Consider the following 21442-nt stretch of genomic DNA (forward strand, 5'->3'; position numbering starts at 1 on the left):
ACACTTACAGGTGTACGAAACACTACAATTTTCCAAATTTATTAAAAGCTGTCGTAAAATTGAGATGATTAATTACAAAATTTGAGTATTTTCTAAACATGAAATTTAAAATGTTGAGAGGCACCCACATGCCTTGCTCATATTGTGGCATCAAGCAGTCAGGCCTGCAAGATGAGTGGTCTGCCAAGCGAGTGGATTTGTTGTTATTTCTCGTGTAACATCAATGACTGATTATGAGCTCTAGTACCCACAATTAAGCTACAAATTATTCTCCTGTTTGAATATTACGCAACGGAAACGGATAACGCACATCTGACCATTCGTAATTTACACAACTCTGACTGTTCACTACACACTGGTAATACCACATTTTCTTTCTTACCCAACGGCTTTGATCAACACGTAGCCATAGCACTGAATATGAATGGCGCACATATTATAAATTCTGGATATCATGACAACATACTATTCGAAGGAAAAGGCCACCAATCTTTTTCTTTTCACTATCTTTTTTATTCCGATAAATTCTGTAACCTAAACAAACCATTACATGTTGTACAACAGTTACACATGAGAAACTCCGCCCAGTGGGCATGGCTTTACAATGGTGATTCTCTATCTTATGGTCTCGTAATTATCTAACACTACAGTGCACTTTATGGATAGGATGGTGGATCTTTTGCTATATCTCACACTTCGACTCTCATACCCAGCATCACGAAAATTTCCTCCAGACCAAGCGCTACAAAAAGGAAGATGCATAACCCACTGCCTCTGAACCTATCTTGCAACTCTCCCATGCAAACTACGCATACTTATATTGTATGAAATACATCACACTGGCAACATACAATACAACACCAAGAATAGTCACAACGTTATAATCACATCACTTTCAGCTTTCCCACTTCAATTAATATTCATCCCAGTTTCACACGACACTGCCCCACTTCGTAACTTTTCTTTCCTACTATGAATTCTGGAGGATATATGCACGTCTTCCTGTGCAATGCAAGCCAAGTGGCGTTGCTGGATAGACGGCTGACTCACCTTCCTTCACTCTCAGAGTATTATAATTTGAATCAAGCGTCACTCGGAAACATAACACGCAAAGTAATATAAAGATCATATTCCTCACACACGCGAGTCCTCAACTGATACCATGGGTGAGTACTTCTCTTTATCCTTTGTCTCACACACAGATTGAGACTCAGACAGCACTCACCATTTGGAAGTACTCGTCTCTAATTTCAAGTCCTGCACATGCCGTTTCTTAAATATTTCCAACTTATAGTACACACGCCAGTAATTCAGCTTAACTTTAGCACTCGGAAGTATTTCAACTTATTGCTAAACGTGCTTTCATTGTGACCGTTGGTCACTTCCAAAGATTACTACGATACCCTTAATATTACCTGCCTGACATTTAATTCTCCCCACAAAAGTTCCTGAAATAGAGAAATTATTATCCTAAATCACTCTTAAGTATTTCACATGCGTACCATTCTCTCCACTCTTTTGTCTTTACGGAGCACACCTAAGGCAGGTCTTACCAACACTAGATTCAGCGCGTGAGTGCTGAAACTTTGGCCGTTCTTAAGGTCATCTCGCACCTCCATCAAGGTGGGGCAGCACCTTGCTACTGTATTGGTCAGCCACATTTCAATCGCTCAAAGCTTAGGTAAATTTCATCTCTTTGATTCCACCAAAGGTAACCAAAGGACCATCTCAAAGATGATCATATTGCACATTCACGAACTGTGGTTAGCAGACGACCATACTTCCATTCATTTCGCAGATCTCACGAAATTGGATATAGTGATTTAGTTTGTGGGAGTGCACATGTGATCAATTAAATAAATAAATTGTCCTTACTTCCTACACTGGTATCCGGCTTCGGTGTATTAAGTGAAACTGAGTTATTACTACAAAAAATATGCTGTTCTGACTAGAATAACGAAGAATGTTGTACCTATTTTCAATGTCGGGCGGTACTGTTCCTTTTCACCACCGGCTACCCATGCTGAAAAAAATGGCACAGTACTATCCTTGCAATGCAATGCATGTTGAAGTACTCGTCTCTAATTTCAAGTCCTGCACACGCCGTTTCTTAAATATTTCCAACTTATAGTACACACGCCAGTAATTCAGCTTAACTTTAGCACTCGGAAGTATTTCAACTTATTGCTACACGTGCTTTCATTGTGACCGTTGGTCACTTCCAAAGATTACTACGATCCCCTTAATATTACCTGCCTGACATTTAATTCTCCCCACAAAAGTTCCTGAAATAGGGAAATTATTATTCTAAACTAGTCTTAAGTATTCCACATGCATACTATTCTCTCCACTCTTTTGTCTTTACGGAGCACACCTAAGACAGGTCTTACCAACACAAGAGCCAGCGCCAGAGTGCTGAAACTTGGCCATTCTTCAGGTCATCTCGCACCTCCATCAAGGTCGGGGAGAACCTTGCTACCGTTTTGGTCAGCCACATTTCAGGCGCTCAAAGCTCAGATAAATTTCATCTCCTTGGTTCCACCAAAGGTGACCAAAGGACCGTCTCAAAGATGATCATATATTGCACATTCACTATCTGCGGTTAGCAGACGACCATACTTTCATTCATTTCGCTGATCTCACGAAATTGGATATAGGGATTTATTTTGTGGGAGTGCACATGTGATCAATTAAATAAATAAATTGTCCTTACTTCCTACACTGGTATCCGGCTTCGGTGTATTAAGTGAAACTGAGTTATTACAAGAAAAAATATGCTGTTCTGACAAGAATAACGAAGAATGTTGTACCTATTTTCAATGTCGGGTGGTACTGTACCCTTTCAATGTAACAGCTCATTCATTTTTCCATAAATTAAATAAATTCTAGAGTTTCATACACCTGTAAGTATGGTTTGTATACTACTCCGTCCGAACAAGGCATGAAGGCCCGTCGTTACCGACCGACCGCCGTGTCATCCTCAGACCATAGTCATCACCGTATGCGGGTCTGGAGGGGCATGTGGTCAGCACACCGTTCCCTCTGCCGTATGTCAGTTTCTGAGACCGAAGCCGCTACTTCTCAGTCAAGTAGCTCCTCAGTGTGCCTTACAAGGGCTAAGTGCGTCCCTCCTGCCTACAGCGCTCTGCAAACCGAGTGGTCACCCATCCAAGTGCTAACCCAGCCCGACAGCCCATAACTTCGGTGATCCGACAGGAACTGCAAAGCTGTGCAAAATTCGTCGGAGAATCTCTCTTAATTATGAAGACAAGTGGACTTATACCAACAAATGCAGCCAATAGTAGGTGAAAAAATGATGAATATTTTAGATGTCAAAAAAAAATAATTTTGTTATGTTGTTGAACTTCCACTAGTATGAGTGTGAATCCTGAATCCTTCCTGCTCATGGCCGGCCACAGTGGTCTAGCGGTTCTAGGCGCGCAGTCCGGAACCGCGCGACTGCTACAGTCGCAGGTTCGCATCCTGCCTCGGGCATGGATGTGTGTGATGTCCTTAGATTAGTTAGGTTTAAGTAGTGCTAAGTTCTAGGGGACTGATGACCACAGTAATTAAGTCCCATAGTGCTCAGAGCCATTTGAACCATTTTTGTTCTTCCTGCTCATGCTGACACAGTTTTATGAATTTATCTGCAAAAGTATAGACAGTGGAAATTAAAATGCCCTGTGGTGCCTCTCCTACTCTCCAGTTCGACCCCTGTGACGTCCTGCCCCCTTTAATGAAGTTATAACTCTGAGAAATACATTGGCAGGCAATGATGAGGGAGATAAAGCATGTGTAATTCCAGAAGATGACAGTCGGTGTGGAGGCCTGTGGAGAGTCGCTGGCCGCTGTTGGATATCTACTGGAGCCGCGGCGTCGGCAGTAGAGACTCTGCACTGAGAGGCGGGTCTCGGGCCACCTGCGAGCAGCAGTTCCAAACTGCCTCACATCGAGGCAAGCGTCTCTCGTGAAGTGTCGCAGTGACGTCTCCCACACGAATGTAACAGTGTATCTCCCCTACCAGACTGCAATGTTTTACATAGGCGTTTTCATGCATCTGATCGGTAAGCTCACGTATTCGATCTCACCAATGAAATCATTTTAGAAGTGCATTTTGTACTTGAAAAACTCTCTGTGACTAGCTGAGTACATTCCACGTTGCTGTGGTAGGACTTGTTTGGGCAATGATGAATTCCACAACTTAATGATGCTGAGTTACTTATGGCTCTATGGATTGCTCGCCGAACTGGCCACGATCTGTGCTATCCCATTTACTAACAACAGTGTTTAATGTTCCAATTATCTGTCTGTATCCGCCATCCGCTGTGGCCGAGCGGTTCTAGGCGCTCCAGTCCAAAGCCGAGCTGATGCTACACTGGTAGGTTCGAATCCCCTGCCTCGGGCATGGATGTGTGTGATGTCCTTAGGTTAGTTAGGTTTAACTAGTTGTAAGTCTAGGGAACTGATGACCTTAAATGGTAAGTCCTATCGTGATAAGAGCCATTTGAACCATTTTTTGTCTCTCTCATAATTGTTGCATACTGTGTTGGAAACTCGAAGTACCTTGAACACTCTTCCACGCCAACCGTCTTAGATTCTGCAAAACACAGACTTACACTTTTGACACGTGTCATGCCAAAGGCCACGTTGAAGGCAACCAGGTAGAATTTTTTAATTGGTTTTCTAATAGAATTTGACTAATTATCAGGCCAATGCTTACTAAATTGATTATCAAATGGGATATCAAATGAAATTCGTGGCTTGATTCTGGTAGAGATGACATGGCATGAAAAGAGTGTCGTCTCACAGATGTACAGGTAACCACAGGGAAGTAAGTTGGGACCTTTACTGTTAGTGACATATGTCAGATATCCAGTATAAAATTTTAATAGTGAGCTCAAGTGATTGTTTCATATGTAATGGAGTGTTAAGTCGAAAAAGCTGCACAAGTATCCGGACAGATACTGATGCAATCTCTATGTAGTCCAAAGAATGTCATCTTACTTCAAATGTTAAGAAACAAAAAATCGTGCACTTCACAAATTGGATCAGTCAGATCGTAGAAATATCTGGTGTAACTATTTGTAAATCGAACGATCACATAGGTTGAATGAGAGGTGGAGTACGTGGTAGAATACTGGGGAAATAAGACATGCCTGTGTGACCCCTTCCACAATATTTCCCAATTGCATGCTGTCCATATTAAGTAGGACTAAGAGGGAATATCGAATGTACATATACACATACAAAGAGGGTGGTCGCAGGCTTTCTTCAGTCTCATAGAAGGTCACAGGAAGTTTTAAAACCTAGTAGGAAGCAGACGTTAGCTATCCTCTGAGAGCCTAAAAAGTATCAAGAACGGGAATTAAGCGAGGAATCAACGCTTGTACTACAGCTACTTACATATCGGTCCCTGGGACACCTTGGAGACAAGGTTCGACCAACTGCTGCATGCACAGAGTAACCTTAGGAGACATTCTTTCCTTACATCTGTGCCGAATGTGCTAAAATGTTGGGAAGACACCCTACTGTATAGTACAATGGAAAGTACCCCTCCCAAGCACTTCACAGTGGTTGCTATGTTGTGGATTTAAAAGTACACTCCTGACCATTACAGTAATTGTAACACCAGAAAAGGCAGGAGCTGTCGAAATTTGTAGCATGTGTACAATATGCTAGGATTCCGTAGAAATGATGGAACACGTGAGGCAATACTGACCCTACGATGTATCTTAGAAGAAAGATTAAGGAAAGGCTAACCTACTTTTATGCCATTTGTAGACATAGAGAAAGCTTTTGACAATGTTGATTGGAATACTCTCTTTCAAATTTTGAAGGTGGCAGGGATAAAATACAGGGAGAGAAAGGCTATTTACAATTTGTACAGAAAGCAGATAGTAGTTATAAGAGTCGAAGGGTATGAAAGGGAAGCAGTGGTTGGGAAGGGAGTGAGACAGGGTTGTAGCCTCTCCCCGATGTTATTCAATCTGTATTTTGAGTAAGCAGTAAAGGAAACAAAAGAAAAGTTAGGAGTAGGTATTAAATCCATGGAGAAGAAATAAAAACTTTGAGGTTCACCGATGACATTGTAATTCTGTCAGAGACAGCAAAGGACTTGGAAAAACAGTTGAAAGGAATGGACAGTGTCTTGAAAGGAGGGTATAAGTGAACATCAACAAAAGCAAAACGAGGATAATGGAATGTAGTCGAATTAAGTCGGGTAATGCTGAGGGAATTAGATTAGGAAATGAGACCCTTAAAGTAGTAAAGTAGTTTTGCTATTTGGGGAGCAAAATAACTGATTATGGTCGAAGTAGAGAGGATATAAAATGTAGACTGGCAATGGCAAGGAAAGCGTTTGTCAAGAAGAGAAATTTGTTAACATCGTGTATAGATTTAAATGTCAGGAAGTCGTTTCTGAAAGTATTTGTATGGAGTGTAGCCATGTATGGAAGTGAAACGTGGACGATAAATAGTTTAGACAAGAAGAGAATAGAAGCTTTCGAACCGTGGTGCTACAGAAGAATGCTGAAGATAAGATGGGTAGATCACATAACTAATGAGGAGGTATTGAATAGAATTGGGGAGAAGAGGAGTTTGTGGCACAACTTGACAAAAAGAAGGGACCGGTTGGTAGGACATGTTCTGAAGCATCAAGGGATCACAAATTTAGCATTGGAGGGCAGGCAGCATAGAGGGTAAAAATCGTAGAGGGAGACCAAGAGATGAATACACTAAGCAGATTCAGAAGGATGTAGGCTGCAGTAGGTACTGGGAGATGAAGAAGCTTGCACAGGATAGAGTAGCGTGGAGAGCTGCATCAAACCAGTCTCAGGACTGAAGACCACAACAACAACATACAATATGGTAGGCAGAACGCGACTCTTACATTCACAGTTGGTTGGGGTATACAGGATGCAAAATTTAGTACATAGTGCTGCCACCTGTATCACCAAGAACAGTTGTTATCTGGCTGGGCATCGGGTCACATTGCACTAGGATGACAGGAGACGGGTATGCCGCCTGCCGCTGCGTCACCTCTGTGCCAGGGTTCTGTAAGTGCTGAGTGGGGGCGTGCCGGTCTCTCGGCAACCACTGACCAGATGTTTACTGAGTGAGAGATTTGGAGTAGAGGTGGGTAGTTCGCGAACGAACGGGTGGAAAGGAACGGTTCACCAAGATGAACGAAAAGACCGAGGAACGAATTCCAAGGAACGTTCGGTTCATAGTTCACTTCGGTCGCGGCGGTCTACTTATAGTTCCCGCGAACGAGGAACGATCGGTTCATAGTTCGCTTCGGTCGTGGCGGTCTACTTATAGTTCCCGCGAACTAGGAACAATCGGTTCATAGTTCACTAGTTCACTTCGGTCGCGGCGGTCACTTCGGCAGTTCTCGTTCCAGCCTCGGTCGTGTGCTCGACTCAGTCTCGGTCTCCCTCGGCCGCACTCGTCGTTCTCGTATGACCACCTGTCGCAGTTCCACTGCCGACTGATCCTAGTTAGTTCAGCATCCAGTTCTTCATTTCGTTCACTGCGCTCGTCTATTTTACAAGTGTTCCAAACTGTTCTTGCACTTGGTTCTGGCTATTCAGCGTCCACGACCGGTAATCAAAAAATATTTATAGTAACGTAAATTACATTGTATGTAATAGGTACGTCTTTTAGGTAACAAAAGGGCATATCAGCTCACTTCATTATATCGATGAACAGCAGAAGACATACTTATAACAAGGCAAGTTTTTTGTTATTCATATATTTTTGGTTTCATCGACTTGATATAGCAGCTAACTTTCAATAATTTGCTTAATTTTTTGTGTTAGAAAATTCATATAAAACGATTTTCGTGTATATTTCATATACAAAACATTACATTTAGGAAGGCTCTAATTACTTTTAAGTTTGGTTGTTTTCAATTTCCATTACTTGCTAGTTTGGTTTCTTTGAAAAAAAAATGGGTTGTGGGTCATTTTTGCTCTGTAGGAAAAGTGGTGCCTCTCCATTTGAAAAGATATACATTGCCATAAAATCGTATTAACTTACTATCTCAAAAAACATTTGTTCAGAAGGAGCTTTCAAACCAAAAACTTTATTACTGCGAACTTAATTATTATTATTATTGCTGCATTAACTTTAATAATGCAACATAAAAACCTAATTTTTACTAAGCGTGTGACGAAAGTATGAGGAAACCACATTTCATTTTATGCTTCAATAAAGTCTCTACTTTGCCTATGAACTCAGAGACAACGTGAAGTATATATAGGGTCTAAACGATTGTTGTTTACAACATAGCATAGCTATGTAGCGACAGTCGAAACGAAGAATTTTATACAAGACACTTGTGGTCTATTAAGTTGGGAAACAGCCACCAACAGGTTTACAAGACTACATGAGCTGTAGCCCATGCGCGTCGCGTGAGTTTTTCAGCTCTCTACACATCGTCATCGATTGTTTGGCAATTGTTGCTTCCATTAGCTTGTTATTTCTTCACAGCCTAATTATTACATGTTTGTCTGTTTGATGTATCTGCACGTAACGCGCAACACATCGTCCACGTAACGCGCAACACATCGTCCGTAATTGGCGAGCACTCTGTACTCAGGGCCGGTTTTCCGTGCGCCACCCTGTATTATTTCCCTGCGATCAGCCACACAAGGCTACGGTTGGCTAAACGAGAGGTTCTGCAGAATCACAGAAATTACTTCTAAAAGGGTGTAAGAATTCTGTAATGAATAAAAACTCTATACTCCAGGGGGGAGGCAAGTGCCCCCTCTTGGTGCCCTCTATCGTTCAGTCACCTACACTATCGGTTTTCAGTTTTTCATAAGAACCATATATCAAGCACAAATGAACGGTGAACGAGTAAAAATGAACGGTTCCCAAAAAAGAACGATCAGCAGTGAACTAGTTCCCAAGGATGAACGAGTTTGCCCATCTCCAATTTGGAGGAATTTCTGCTCAGGATTATGGCCCTGCATCTTGATGTAGATCATGGCACGATGGACAACGTGCAACCTCGAGTTATTCTGTTGAAAGATAGCGTCACAGAGATCCTGAAGACACAACAGAGACACCAGTCTTAAGAACTGAGGAATGTAATGGCCGCGGTCCACGTTACCGACTGTACACTGCGTACCAAATGACAATCGCCACAATGACGGCAAGTGTCGCCTGGGCACTACAAGTGCACCATACCTCGACACGTCCACAGTTACGCTATGATCAGAACTGGGACTTATCTGAAAAGATGATGCGATGCAACTCGTGTGTCCGATGTTGTCACCAACTACACCACTGTCGGCTTCAATGGAAGCCGCAACAATGGTGTTAACAACCACCTCAAATGTTAATCATTTCTCTGTGTAAGCGTGTAGCACACAGCGTGTCATGTGTAATTTCTCGGTTACTGCTTTCACGGTCTTGCGATTTCAGTGGTGAGCAGTGTTGATGCAGATTGGAAGCTGATGACAGCGTCTCCGAGCAGTCAGTTTGCAGACCACGAGGTGACTGAAACGCGTTTTGCAGATGATTACCAGCTGTACGAAACGTGCGACAACCTCGACCAGTCGTCCCCCACGTTGCCAGCTGTCGGACGCCTGGTTCCGACCACCTGGGACATGAAACCTTTCCGGTACGCAGACGAGCTGAGGTGCGGCTTCGTCACAGAGAAGATCCGTGGCCTGACAGTGGACGCTGCCGTGCAACTCTCCAGGGAGCTGAGTTGCCACATCGCTGCCAACTGCATCGACTCCTACTCTGTACAGAGGTACGTACACCTCCGAAGGCCGCGACCACCAATCGTACGTCTAATCCTCTCCTCCTCTTCTTAAATTTGTTCCGTATATTATCTTCTACTTTTCGTTTTGCGTGAGACTAATATCCATCAGTAACCACACTGAACACCACATTGGTCAGCCCCTAGGACAGTATGCCAACAACTTCAGAACCTATTCTGACCTTAATAATGACCTCAACTAGATGACCAGGAGGGTCCATTATACAGGGTGATACAAAAAGGTACGGCCAAACTTTCAAGAAACATTCCTCACACACAAAGAAAGAAAATATGTTTTGTGGACATGTGTCCGGAAACGCTTACTTTCCATGTTAGAGCTCATTTTATTACTTCTCTTCAAATCACATTAATCATGGAATGGAAACACACAGCAACAGAACTTACCAGCGTGACTTTAAACACTTTCTTACAGAAAATGTTCAAAATGTCCTCCGTTAGCGAGGATACATGCATCCACCCTCCATCGCATGGAATCCCTGATGCGCTGATGCAGCCCTGGAGAAAGGCGTATTGTATCACAGCCGTCCACAATACGAGCACGAAGAGTCTCTACATTCGGTTCCGGGGTTGCGTAGACAAGAGCTTTCAAATGCCCCCATAAATGACAGTAAAGAGGGTTGAGGTCAGGAGAGTGTAGAGGCCATGGAATTGGTCCGCCTCTACCAATCCATCGGTCACGGAATCTTTTGTTGAGAAGCGTACGAAAACTTCGATTGAAATGTGCAGGATCTCCATCGTGCATGAACCACATGTGTGTGTCGTAATTGCAAAGGCACATGTTCTAGCAGCACAGGTAGAGTATCCCGTACGAATTCATGATAACGTGCTCCAATGACAGCAGGTGGAAGAACATGGGGCCCAATCGAGACATCACCAACAATGCCTGCCCAAACGTTCACAGAAAATCTGTGTTGATGACGTGATTGCACAATTGCGTGCGGGTTCTCGTCATCCCACACATACTTATTGTGAAAATTTACAATTTGATCACGTTGGAATGAATCCTCATCCGTAATGAGAACATTTGCACTGAAATGAGGATTGACACATTGTTGGATGAACCATTCGCAGAAGTGTACCCGTGGAAGCCAATCAGCTGCTGATAGTGCCTGCACACGCTGTACATGGTACGGAAACGTAGCACTCTCCATACAGTGACGTGGTCAACGTTACCTTGTACAGCCGACATTAGGGTTATCGTCAACTGCACGAAGAATTGCCTCGTCCATTGCAGGTGTCCTCGTCGTTATAGTTCTTCCCCAGACACGAGTCATAGGCTGGAATATTCCGTGCTCCCTAAGACGCCGATAAATTGCTTCGAACGTCTTCATGTCGGGACACCTTCGTTCTGGAAATCTGTCTCGATACAAACGTACCGCGCCACAGCTATTGCCCCATGCTAATCCGTACATCAAATGGGCATCTGCCAAGTCCGCATTTGTAAACATGCACTGACTGCAAAACCACTATCGTGATGAAGACTAACCTGTTGATGCTACGTACTGATGTGCTTGATGCTAGTACTGTAAAGCAATGAGTCGCATGTCAACACAAGCACCGAAGCCAACATTACCTTCCTTCAAGCATTCCTTCTCAGGATTGTCGCACAGATGACAAAATGGTAGATATCGAAATAGTGACAGAGGGATAGAGAAACAATTAAAATCACTCAAAAGAGGAAAGGCCGCTGGACCTGATGGGATGCCAGTTCGATTTTACACAGAGTATGCGAAGGGACTTGCGCCCCTAATTGCAGCGGTGTACCGTAGGTCTCTATGAGAGCGTAGCGTTCCTACCAAAGGATTGGAAAAGGGCACAGGTCATCCCCTTTTTCAAGAAGGGACGTCCAACAGATGTGCAGAAGTATAGACCTATATCTCTAACGTCAATCAGTTGTAGAATTTTGGAACACGTATTTTGTTCGAGCTTCGCGACTTTTCTGGAGACTAGAAATCTACTCTGTAGGAATCAGCTTGGGTTTCGAAAAAGACGGTCGTGTGAAACCCAGCTCGCGCTATTCGTCCATGAGACTCAGAGGGCCATAGACACGGGTTCACAGGTAGATGCCGTGTTTCTTGACTTCCGCAAGGCGTTCGATACAGTTCTCCACAGTCGTTTAATGAACAAAGTAAGAGCATATGGACTATTAGACCAATTGTGTGATTCGATTGAGGAGTTCCTAGATAACAGATCGCAGCATGTCATTCTCAATGGAGAGAAGTCTTCCGAAGTAAGAATGATTTCAGGTGTGCCGCAGGGGAGTGTCATAGGACCGTTGCTATTTACAATATATATAAATGACCTGGTGGATGACATCGGAAGTTCACTGAGGCTTTTGCAGATGATGCTGTGGTGTATCGAGAGGTCGTAACAATGGAAAATTGTACTGAAATGCAGGAGGATCTGCAGCGCATTGACGCATGGTGCAGGGAATGGCAATTGAATCTCAATGTAGACAAGTGTAATGTGCTGCGAATACATAGAAAGATGGATCCCTTATCATTTAGCTACAAAATAGCAGGTCAGCAACTGTAAGCAGTTAATTCCTTAAATTCTCTGGGAGTACGCATTAGGAGTGATTTAAAATGAAATGATCATATAAAGTTGATCGTCGGTAAAGCAGATACCAGACTGAGATTCATTGGAAGAATCCTAAGGAAATGCAATCCGAAAACAAAGGAAGTAGGTTACAGTACGCTTGTCCGCCCATTGCTTGAATACTGCTCAACAGTGTGGGATCCGTACCAGATAGGGTTGATAGAAGAGATAGAAAAGATCCAACGGAGAGCAGCGCGCTTCGTTACAGGATCATTTAGTAATCGCGAAAGCGTTACGGAGATGATAGATAAACTCCAGTGGAAGACTCTGCAGGAGAGACGCTCAGTAGCTCGGTACGGGCTTTTGTTAAAGTTTCGAGAACATTCCTTCACCGAAGAGTCAAGCAGTACATTGCTCCCTCCTACGTATATCTCGTGAAGAGACCATGAGGATAAAATCTGAGAGATTAGAGCCCACACAGAAGCATACCGACAGTACTTCTTTCCAGGAACAATACGAGACTGGAATAGAAGGGAGAACCGATAGAGGTACTCAGGGTACCCTCCGCCACACACCGTCAGGTGGCTTGCGGAGTATGGATGTAGATGTAGATGAATCGAGGAAGTACAGTACATACTGACGAAACTAAAATGAGCTCTAACATGGAAATTAAGCGTTTCCGGACACATGTCCACATAACATCTTTTCTTTATTTGTGTGTGAGGAATGTTTCCTGAAAGTTTGGCCGTACCTTTTTGTAACACCCTCTATAATGGCCTTAGCTATACGAGCCAATAGTCCATTACTTTCTTGATGTATGGCCTGTACAGCTGAAGTAATGCAGCTGGCCTCTGTGGCCGAGCGGTTCTAGGCACTTCAGTCCGGAACCGCGCTCCTGCTACGGTCGCAGGTTCGAATCCTGCCTCGGCACATGGATGTGTGTGATGTCCTTAGGTTAGTTAGGTTTAAGTAGATCTAAGTCTAGGGGACTGATGACCTCAGATCTTAAGTCCCATAGTGCGTAGAGCCATTTGAACCATTTTTTGAAGTCATTCATTGATGAATAGATCCTGTAGAGCTACCAACCTGCGAGAATGTTGACTGCCAAGTCTCACTCGCTCGCAAGTTAATCCCACATCGTTTATATAGGTTAAGCGGACCAATCCAGGAGTGATACGCCATCTCAGTTTATCCGTAGCGCCACGTGAACACGGCTTTTGTTATCTTGTGAGATAGAAATGTATACAGCATACTTGTCACAAACATGGAGATGATAGGGAAACACTCATTGATCCTCTTGAAATGAGCATCCTGGTTTAGATTCGTGGGATCCCGAATGAGTGGAACCAAGACGTGGTACAAAAAACAGCCTCATAACAACTCAGAACCATCTCTGGCCTGAACTACACCATGTACACAATGCATGCCAAATACCTCACTGCACCGTAGGAAGATTTACAAAGAAGCAAAATCGACACTTGTTGGCGCCCCTCAATGAACCGCTGTCCAGCTTCTGTGTTGTCTGGCCTAATGAACACCTGCAGCTCTACCTACCGCTGCGAGCAACAGCCTTTTGCAACATACCTGACTACAAATCTCCAATCTATGCAGTTTCCTCTGACAAGGAACCCCTTGAGTGCGAGGTCACAAGTTCAATCTTTCGTAAGGCTCCTTTGAAAGTGTTATGTTAACAATTATGACAGCAAAAATATTAGCTGCTAATGACTCGCCATGTGCATCAGGAAGGTCATAGAAAATGAGTCCCTGGGAGGTGTAGATATCAGCTTTGTGTGGGATGTAAGTATTACACTCCAAAACATGGACATTGTTGACATTCGAGAAATGTTCAAAAGAAACCATTAATTTGGACTATGACCACCGAATGAAAAATGGCGCGCCGCAGTAATCACAAAGGTTCGCCCCATTGAGGTCGAAGGCGTGCAGGACTTCAGCTAGGTACCCACCCTTAAAGAATGTGTACAGAGTAATATGGAATGTGAATCGCATGCACACAAATGCGGAACAGTCTGTCTTGTAGCTTATCATGAAACTGGGTATCCTTTAACACGTAGCTGCATGTAGTGTGATAATGTGTTTTATAATCACTGAAAAAACAAACATCCAGAGGATGAATTGTCCAGCGGTTCCAGGTTGTATGAATAGCAACGTCACACACTTTTCAGGAGGGACACTTTGCTCTAAAGGATTATGATTTTTGTCTGGAAACCGGGAATCAAGTTATTTTGACCTGATATTACCCAGAAGCAGTGCTCATACCGTGGTTGTAGTTTGCTTATGCCCATTTTACCACACTTGTTTGCTGTGACGTAGATATTCCTTTCTGCCCTTATAAGATCATACACACATGAAAGAATCGTAGGGGGGGGGGGCAGAGGACCTCCAGCTTCTAAGAGCACAATAAATAGCTTTCCAGACAATTTACCATCCAGATTAACAGTCTGCATAATGGTACACGGATGCGTTAAGGCATTGACATTAGTTGATCTTTATACAGCTCTCTTGGTACCTCCAATTTCCAAAGTTTGTTTCACATGCATTTGATATTCAAATTCAGATGGATCGGAGCTGAAAACATATTGAACGATCGGATAAGTTTGTTCATCTGAATTGTAAATTTTCTAGACGATTCTACAGTTTGTTCGGCATCATGAAATTGACGCTTTGACTGAAACTTCGCTGTCTTCTGCTTCCAGTTCTGTGGCACTTTTTCAATTTAGACAAACGTCCACTGTTTCCCTTGGGATCACTGTAATATATGTCGCACGCAATTTGATGTGCGTAATGTAGTAGGTCAGCATCTTGCACATCTTGCAAATCGCACCTAGCATCCCTGAAAAGTGCAAGCACAAGTTTTTGTCCTCTCTTGAATGCCTCTAGTTTTCTTTATACCCTAGACGTTCACATTGCTGTGGACTTATTGGAAATTGTTCATACACTACCGGCCATTAAAATTGATGCACCAAGAAGAAATGCAGATGATAAACGGGTATTCACTGGACAAATATATTATACTAGTACTGACATATGATTACATTTTCACGCAACTTGGGTGCATAGATCCTGAGAAATCAATACCCAGAACAACCACCTCTCGCCATAATAACGGCCATGATACCCCTGGGCATTGAGTCAAACAGAAATCGGATGGCGTGTACAGGTGCAGCTGTGCATGCAGCTACAACACGATACCACAGTTCATCAAGAGTAGTGACTGGTGGATTGTGAGGAGCCAATTGCTCGGTCACCATTGACCAGACGTTTTCAATTGGTGAGAGATCTGGAGAATGTGCTGGCCAGGGCAGCAGTCAAACATTTTCTGTATCCAGAAAGGCCCGAACATGACCTGAACATGTGGTCGTGCATTATCCTGCTGAAATGTAGGGTTTCGCATGGATGGGATGAAGGGTAGAGCCACGGGTCGTAACACAACTAAAATGTAACGTCCACTGTTCAAAGTGCCGTCAATGCGACCAAGAGGTGACCGAGACGTGTAACCAATGACACCCCATACCGTCACGCTTCCAATGTGCGTTCACCGCGATTCGACAAACACGGATGCGACCATCATGATGCTGTAAACAGAACCTAGGTTCATCTGAAAAAATGACGTTTTGCTATTTGTGCACCCAGGTTCGTCGTTGAGTACACTACTGCAGGCGCTCCTGTCTGTGATGCAGCGTCAAGGGTAGCCACAGCCATGGTCTCCGAGCTGATAGTCCGTGCTGCTGCAAACGTCGTCGAACTGTTCGTGCAGATGGTTGTTGTCTTGCAAACGTCCCCATCTGTTGACTAAGGGATCGAGACGTGGCTGCACGATCCGTTACAGCCATGCGGATAAGATGCCTGTCATCTCGACTGCTAGTGATGCGAGGCCGTTGGGATCCAGCACGGCATTCCGTATTGCCCTCCTGAACCCACCGATTCCATATTCCGCTAACAGTCATCGGATCTCGATACGATAAACTGCAATCGCGATAGGCTATAATCCGACCTTTATCAAAGTCGGAAACGTGATAGTACGCATTTCTCTTCCTTACACGAGGCATCACAACAACGTTTCACCAGGCAACGCCAGTCAACTGCTGTTCGTGTATGAGAAATCGGTTCGAAACTTTCCTCATATCAGCACGTTGTAGGTGTCGCCACCAGCGCCAACCTTGTGTGAATGCTCTGAAAAGCTAATCATTTGCATATCACAGCATCTTCTTCCTGTCGGTTAAATTTCGCGTCTGCAGCACGTCATCTTCGTGGTGTAGCAGCTAAACACGATCAGGTAGGCTGAATGCTTCAGCACCAATATTGAAATATGGAATTTTGCCTTCAATACATTTTATTTCCTCTACATTATATACTGCTAAATTCCCATGTGTCAAGTGTGTGTACAAGAACGAATCTTTCAAAATCGACAAATCGCTACATTTTCCATATGCCTCAACGGCAGTATATGTAATTTATAGTTGCTGTCACGCAGTGCCATCAAAACTAATGAAAATATTTCTGTAAGTGTAATAAAATGATACTATGCTGCGTGATTTTATACACAGGTATGTTTTGCATCTGTAGCTCCAACAATATGACGAAAGTTTGAAACCTCTGCCGTCGCTTGCGGAAGGCATCGCTCTGCAAAAAATAGTTCAAATGGCTCTGAGCACTATGGGACTTAACTGCTGTGGTTGTCAGTCCCCTAGAACTTAGAACTACTTAAACCTAACTAACCTAAGGACATCACACACATCCATGCCCGAGGCAGGATTCGAACCTGCGACCGTAGCGGTCGCGCTGTTCCAGACTGTAGCGCCCAGAACCGCTCGGCCACATTGCTCTGCAAACTCGTTGCACAGTTTCACTGACTGCAGCTGTTCTCATCCGAGAGCCACGGTGAATACCAGCGAAAGAGCATCCAGAAGTCAGATAGTTAAAACACTACATAAGTATCTTTGTAGGTCTGATGTTGCAAAAGAAATGGAAAAATCTGACATATGGACTTGTGAAAGAGTATCGGAAAGTCTATAGTTGGAAAAGCTACTCAGGTGCTACACGAAAATTCACTTATCTCTACTTCGAGCAGCTTCTGTTTCTTGTATGACAGTCTGAATTCAGATGAAATAACGCAGCAAGCCCAAGATTGAGCGTACTGAAGAACCAAATTGAGACTTGGATATTAAAGCCCTTGAGCTTGAAGAAGACAAAGGGTAATGACACAGGAACTGAGAACAGTGAACTATAGCTTGTATGGGTAATGAAAGAAATTCCGGCAAAAAATGATGATGATCCCGACCGTTACTTTGTTTTTGCTCAACCATTTAAAGAAAGCACCTGGCAGTCTGGAGGCAGTAACCAAAATTATTATGAAAGCCATCATGGATGCTTCTTGTCTACTCAACCTGTCACCCCGGATCCATCCACGGAACAGCAATTTAATTAGTACCGTCCAGCCATGCACAAGCTGTACAAACACATATGAAAATGTGCCAAACGTGAAGTCTCCAGAAACTTCATCACACACATCACATCATTCGCAAGAGTTGACCATTATGAACTGTCTAACATTCGTAATAATGTAGGCAATTAGTATTAAGCTACAATGAAAATGTGTGGATTACTGATCCTTGTATTTAGTTATATGAAACCTGATGGTATTTTTTAAGGTGTTAAACAGAGCCTTGTAAGACGTCGTGGCCTCCTGACCTTCATTGCTTACATATTCCACCCTCACAATCATATTCCGCACATCAAGACGCTTCATTCGAACCCAAACACGATAAGATAAAGTCATTGTTGTATGAATTCATGTAAACGATATGCAATTAACAAGTAAGCGCACCGTGGTTGAAATACTCGAGGCTGGTGTACACACATACATTCCAGACACAACGGTCACAGAAGCTTTTAGTTTGGGAAAGAAACCACAGAACGGGACGCTGGTCCCTTCAGAGGATGACCCAGCCTTTGTCGGCCGGTGAACGCTCATGTAACGGACAGCGTGGGCCCGAGTGAAAGGGGGGAACAACCCCTTGTTCGGCTTAAAAGCAAATTCCGCTACATTGTATGGGAGCGGCCAGCCTATGCATTCTTAACACATAGCACGCAGTTTCAGAGACTTTCACAGGGGGACAGCAAACGCCAAACGCCAATGCTACAGGTTTCTGGATTGGTCGCCTTAAATGAAAGGTCTTCTTCCGTTTTAGAAGAGCAATGCTGATTGACAGACGATATTTCTGACGCCTTGAGCTGAAGGAATAATGGAAGAGACCGAAAGATATACCCCTTCACGTCTGGGGTGGAGAGGTGCCGTTCTGTCGTCGCTCTTGGAGCGAGGAACAAGTCTCTCCTCAGTACTTCACTGGGAGAGCACCTGTGTCGAGAGCGAATCGAAGTGCTACTCTATATTGAGTCCTTGCGGTTAAGCGTTGTTCACTGTGTTGTCCAACACACTTATTGTGCAGTGTGAATGGACAGGGTTATAGTTAAAACGCCTGCGTGCGACTTTTGAGTGGCATCGTGCTGGACCGGTTATCTGACCGGTGTACCACGCCAATAGTTAGACTAGGGGCAAATAGGAATCCTTGACTTGATCAAGGCATTAGAGATGGGGGATCCGCTCCTGAACAGATTCATAGAGTTGAATCTTTCAAAGGAGTGAACAATCAGTGATTCAGAAAAAAACAACGGTAGCTCCAAACGTTCCGCACAGCAGAGAGAGAGAGAGAGAGAGAGAGAGAGAGAGAGAGACGGGGCAGGAGCATATCAGTGGGGATCAGCGGGGCCTCTGCTGGTCAGAGCACACTGCACGCCACACAACACTGCCAGCACCGCCACACAACACTGCCAGCACCGGCCTCTGCCCTGCTTCTACCTTGGCTGCCTGCATTGCGCAGTGCCCCATTGGATTTTGTGTTTCACATATGCCATGCCAAAAGTCTCTGTGCTTCCTCTGCCGCGTGCAGTGTCTGGCGCAGCTTTAGCTTTAGCGATCGTTTCAGTCGCACACTCGAATTTATGCTTTAATTATGAGCGAACCGATAAACTTATCGCAAAATGTGATACACCAATATTTTCCTTGTTTTATTCTGCGTAAGGCTATATGCAGCACTTTAGTCTTACAGTCAAATTTATATTTTTTCTTATTCTGGTACGGATTTTACGATTTTAGGCATCTTTGGAAGGAAACGTTCACTTTAAAAATATATGGCTTGTGATGTATTCGTACGAGGTTAATGAAATTTTAATACATTATAGCCAAATATATTGTTAATGTAAATCTCAAGTTACAACATTTTACGATCACCCAAAAAACCACGATAGTGCAAAATAAATCAATAGTCAAAAACTTTGTCATATCGTGGTAGTTTCAATAAACAATGGAAAATTCTTACTCATTATCTGTGTTACTTCAAAATAGGATAAAATAAGATCAAAATACAGGTATAGTACTGGAATGAACCAAGTTTAAAGGGCAAGTGCCTTCCATTTATTTTCTATTGTGAATGAGTCATGAAAAAGAGCTAGTTCATTTCAGGGAGTGAACAGTTCTGTTCTGATCTCTGAAAAGAACAGTTTTGCCCATCTCTACAAGGCATAGGAAGAGTTTGATTGGCGAAGGTCAATCCAGATAGAACGAGATTTATCTTATTAGTCAGCAGCGAGCGGCGCAGACAGCAGTCATCGCAGCTTACGGTATTGTGCGCTACAGTTATTGCGAGCCCCATATTTCCTCCACAACAGTACACTTCACTGCATTTCACACGCGACAGCCTCGACCGTACCTAGCAACATTCTAAAGGATAATTATTCAAGTTGAGTAGGCGTGCCTATTAGCGATTCTGCCCAATCAACAACCACCTTAAACTTTGTATAGAAATTTCATTAGCGAATCCTACCCTTGAGAGGTAACTTCACATTCTGAAAAGAACCAGGATATAACTTGTTCAATTCATAACTAAAAGTGCCATTGTGATTTCTCAGAATTTTTGCAAAACAAATAATCACTTTCGTTAGTTTCATGTTTTTCTTACGCTAACTAGCACTACTCCAGTACCCAAGTATCCCACTAGTTACGTAAGAAATATTGTGAATTTTTGTGTCATTTCCTTACAGCGGACGACTCCAGAAGATATTTATTGCTGAAAGTTTTTCAGGCATTTCTCTTTAGAACGTTAGGAGCGTCTGTCTGACTTCTGTAGTAGCGTGGGGGTGGAAATTGCATCTTACAGGAGCCACAGGGAAAAGGGTACATCTCAGATTGATTCGTTGCGCAGAGTAACAGATGAAGCCCACACCTCGGAGCCTGTGTGGAGCGGCGCCTGCCTCCGCAGCGCAGATCCGCTCGCCGCCAGGCCCAGGAGCCGGACTGTCGACACGGCGTCCCCGCAGGACACCGGCCGCCCACTGACTGACTACTCGGGCTGCTCCGCGCGCCGCCTTCCCTCTCTCACTGCCGCCGACTGAGTTTGCTAAGTCAAGCGAGCGGAGGCCGTGCTAAGCAGAGGGCGCTGGACAACCAGCACACCGCAAAACACGTAACTTGGGCAGAGAAAGTATCCTGATAAGTTGCCTCCCCCCTTTAATGCGGAACTGGGTGGGAGCAATTTTCATTCTCGTGACTGGATCCCTTGTGTGTGTCACCTACCCCGGCTGCCTTAATCTGGCTGACAAGGAGACGGCATGACCTTGGGGTCGGGGATTCGTCCGATATTTTGTGTGGTGAAAGAGGACCCCTAACACCTCACGTGGGTAAAATATTACGACCAATTACGCGGAGAATCCCGAGAAAAATCGATCCAAAGTTTCTTAGGTGTGTTATCAATGTAACATGTTAGACTACTGCTCAGCTGCTGTCTGGCGTAGATGGTTGGGGCTCTGCCTCTTACGCCAGAGGTCTTGGGTTCGATTCCTCCTCTGGCACTTCTGTTTCATTTTCTTTTGTTACTCCACAAATTATTAAAAACGTTTCTCAAACCTACATTATTTTTAACACATTGTTTTAGCTCAAGAACGTATAATTTTTCATTCGCTGAAAATATTCGTGCTTGTTGTTCTATTTCGTTTTATGGGTTTCAAGGTTTAAAGGGGCTTTGTAAGGGTACC

General features: G+C 43.8%; 1 protein-coding gene across 1 annotated transcript in view; it reads left to right on the forward strand.

Moving 5' to 3' along the window:
• The window catches only part of LOC126267142 (uncharacterized), an 80301-nt gene that overhangs the window by 5594 nt on the left and 53265 nt on the right, over positions 1-21442 (forward strand). Inside the window, exon 2 of the mRNA XM_049972070.1 lies at positions 9526-9766. Coding sequence (XP_049828027.1) covers positions 9526-9766 — 241 coding nt within the window. The remainder of the gene's footprint in view (positions 1-9525; positions 9767-21442) is intronic.

Source organism: Schistocerca gregaria, chromosome 4 (assembly GCF_023897955.1).
Source record: "Schistocerca gregaria isolate iqSchGreg1 chromosome 4, iqSchGreg1.2, whole genome shotgun sequence".
Classification (NCBI taxonomy): domain Eukaryota; kingdom Metazoa; phylum Arthropoda; class Insecta; order Orthoptera; family Acrididae; genus Schistocerca; species Schistocerca gregaria.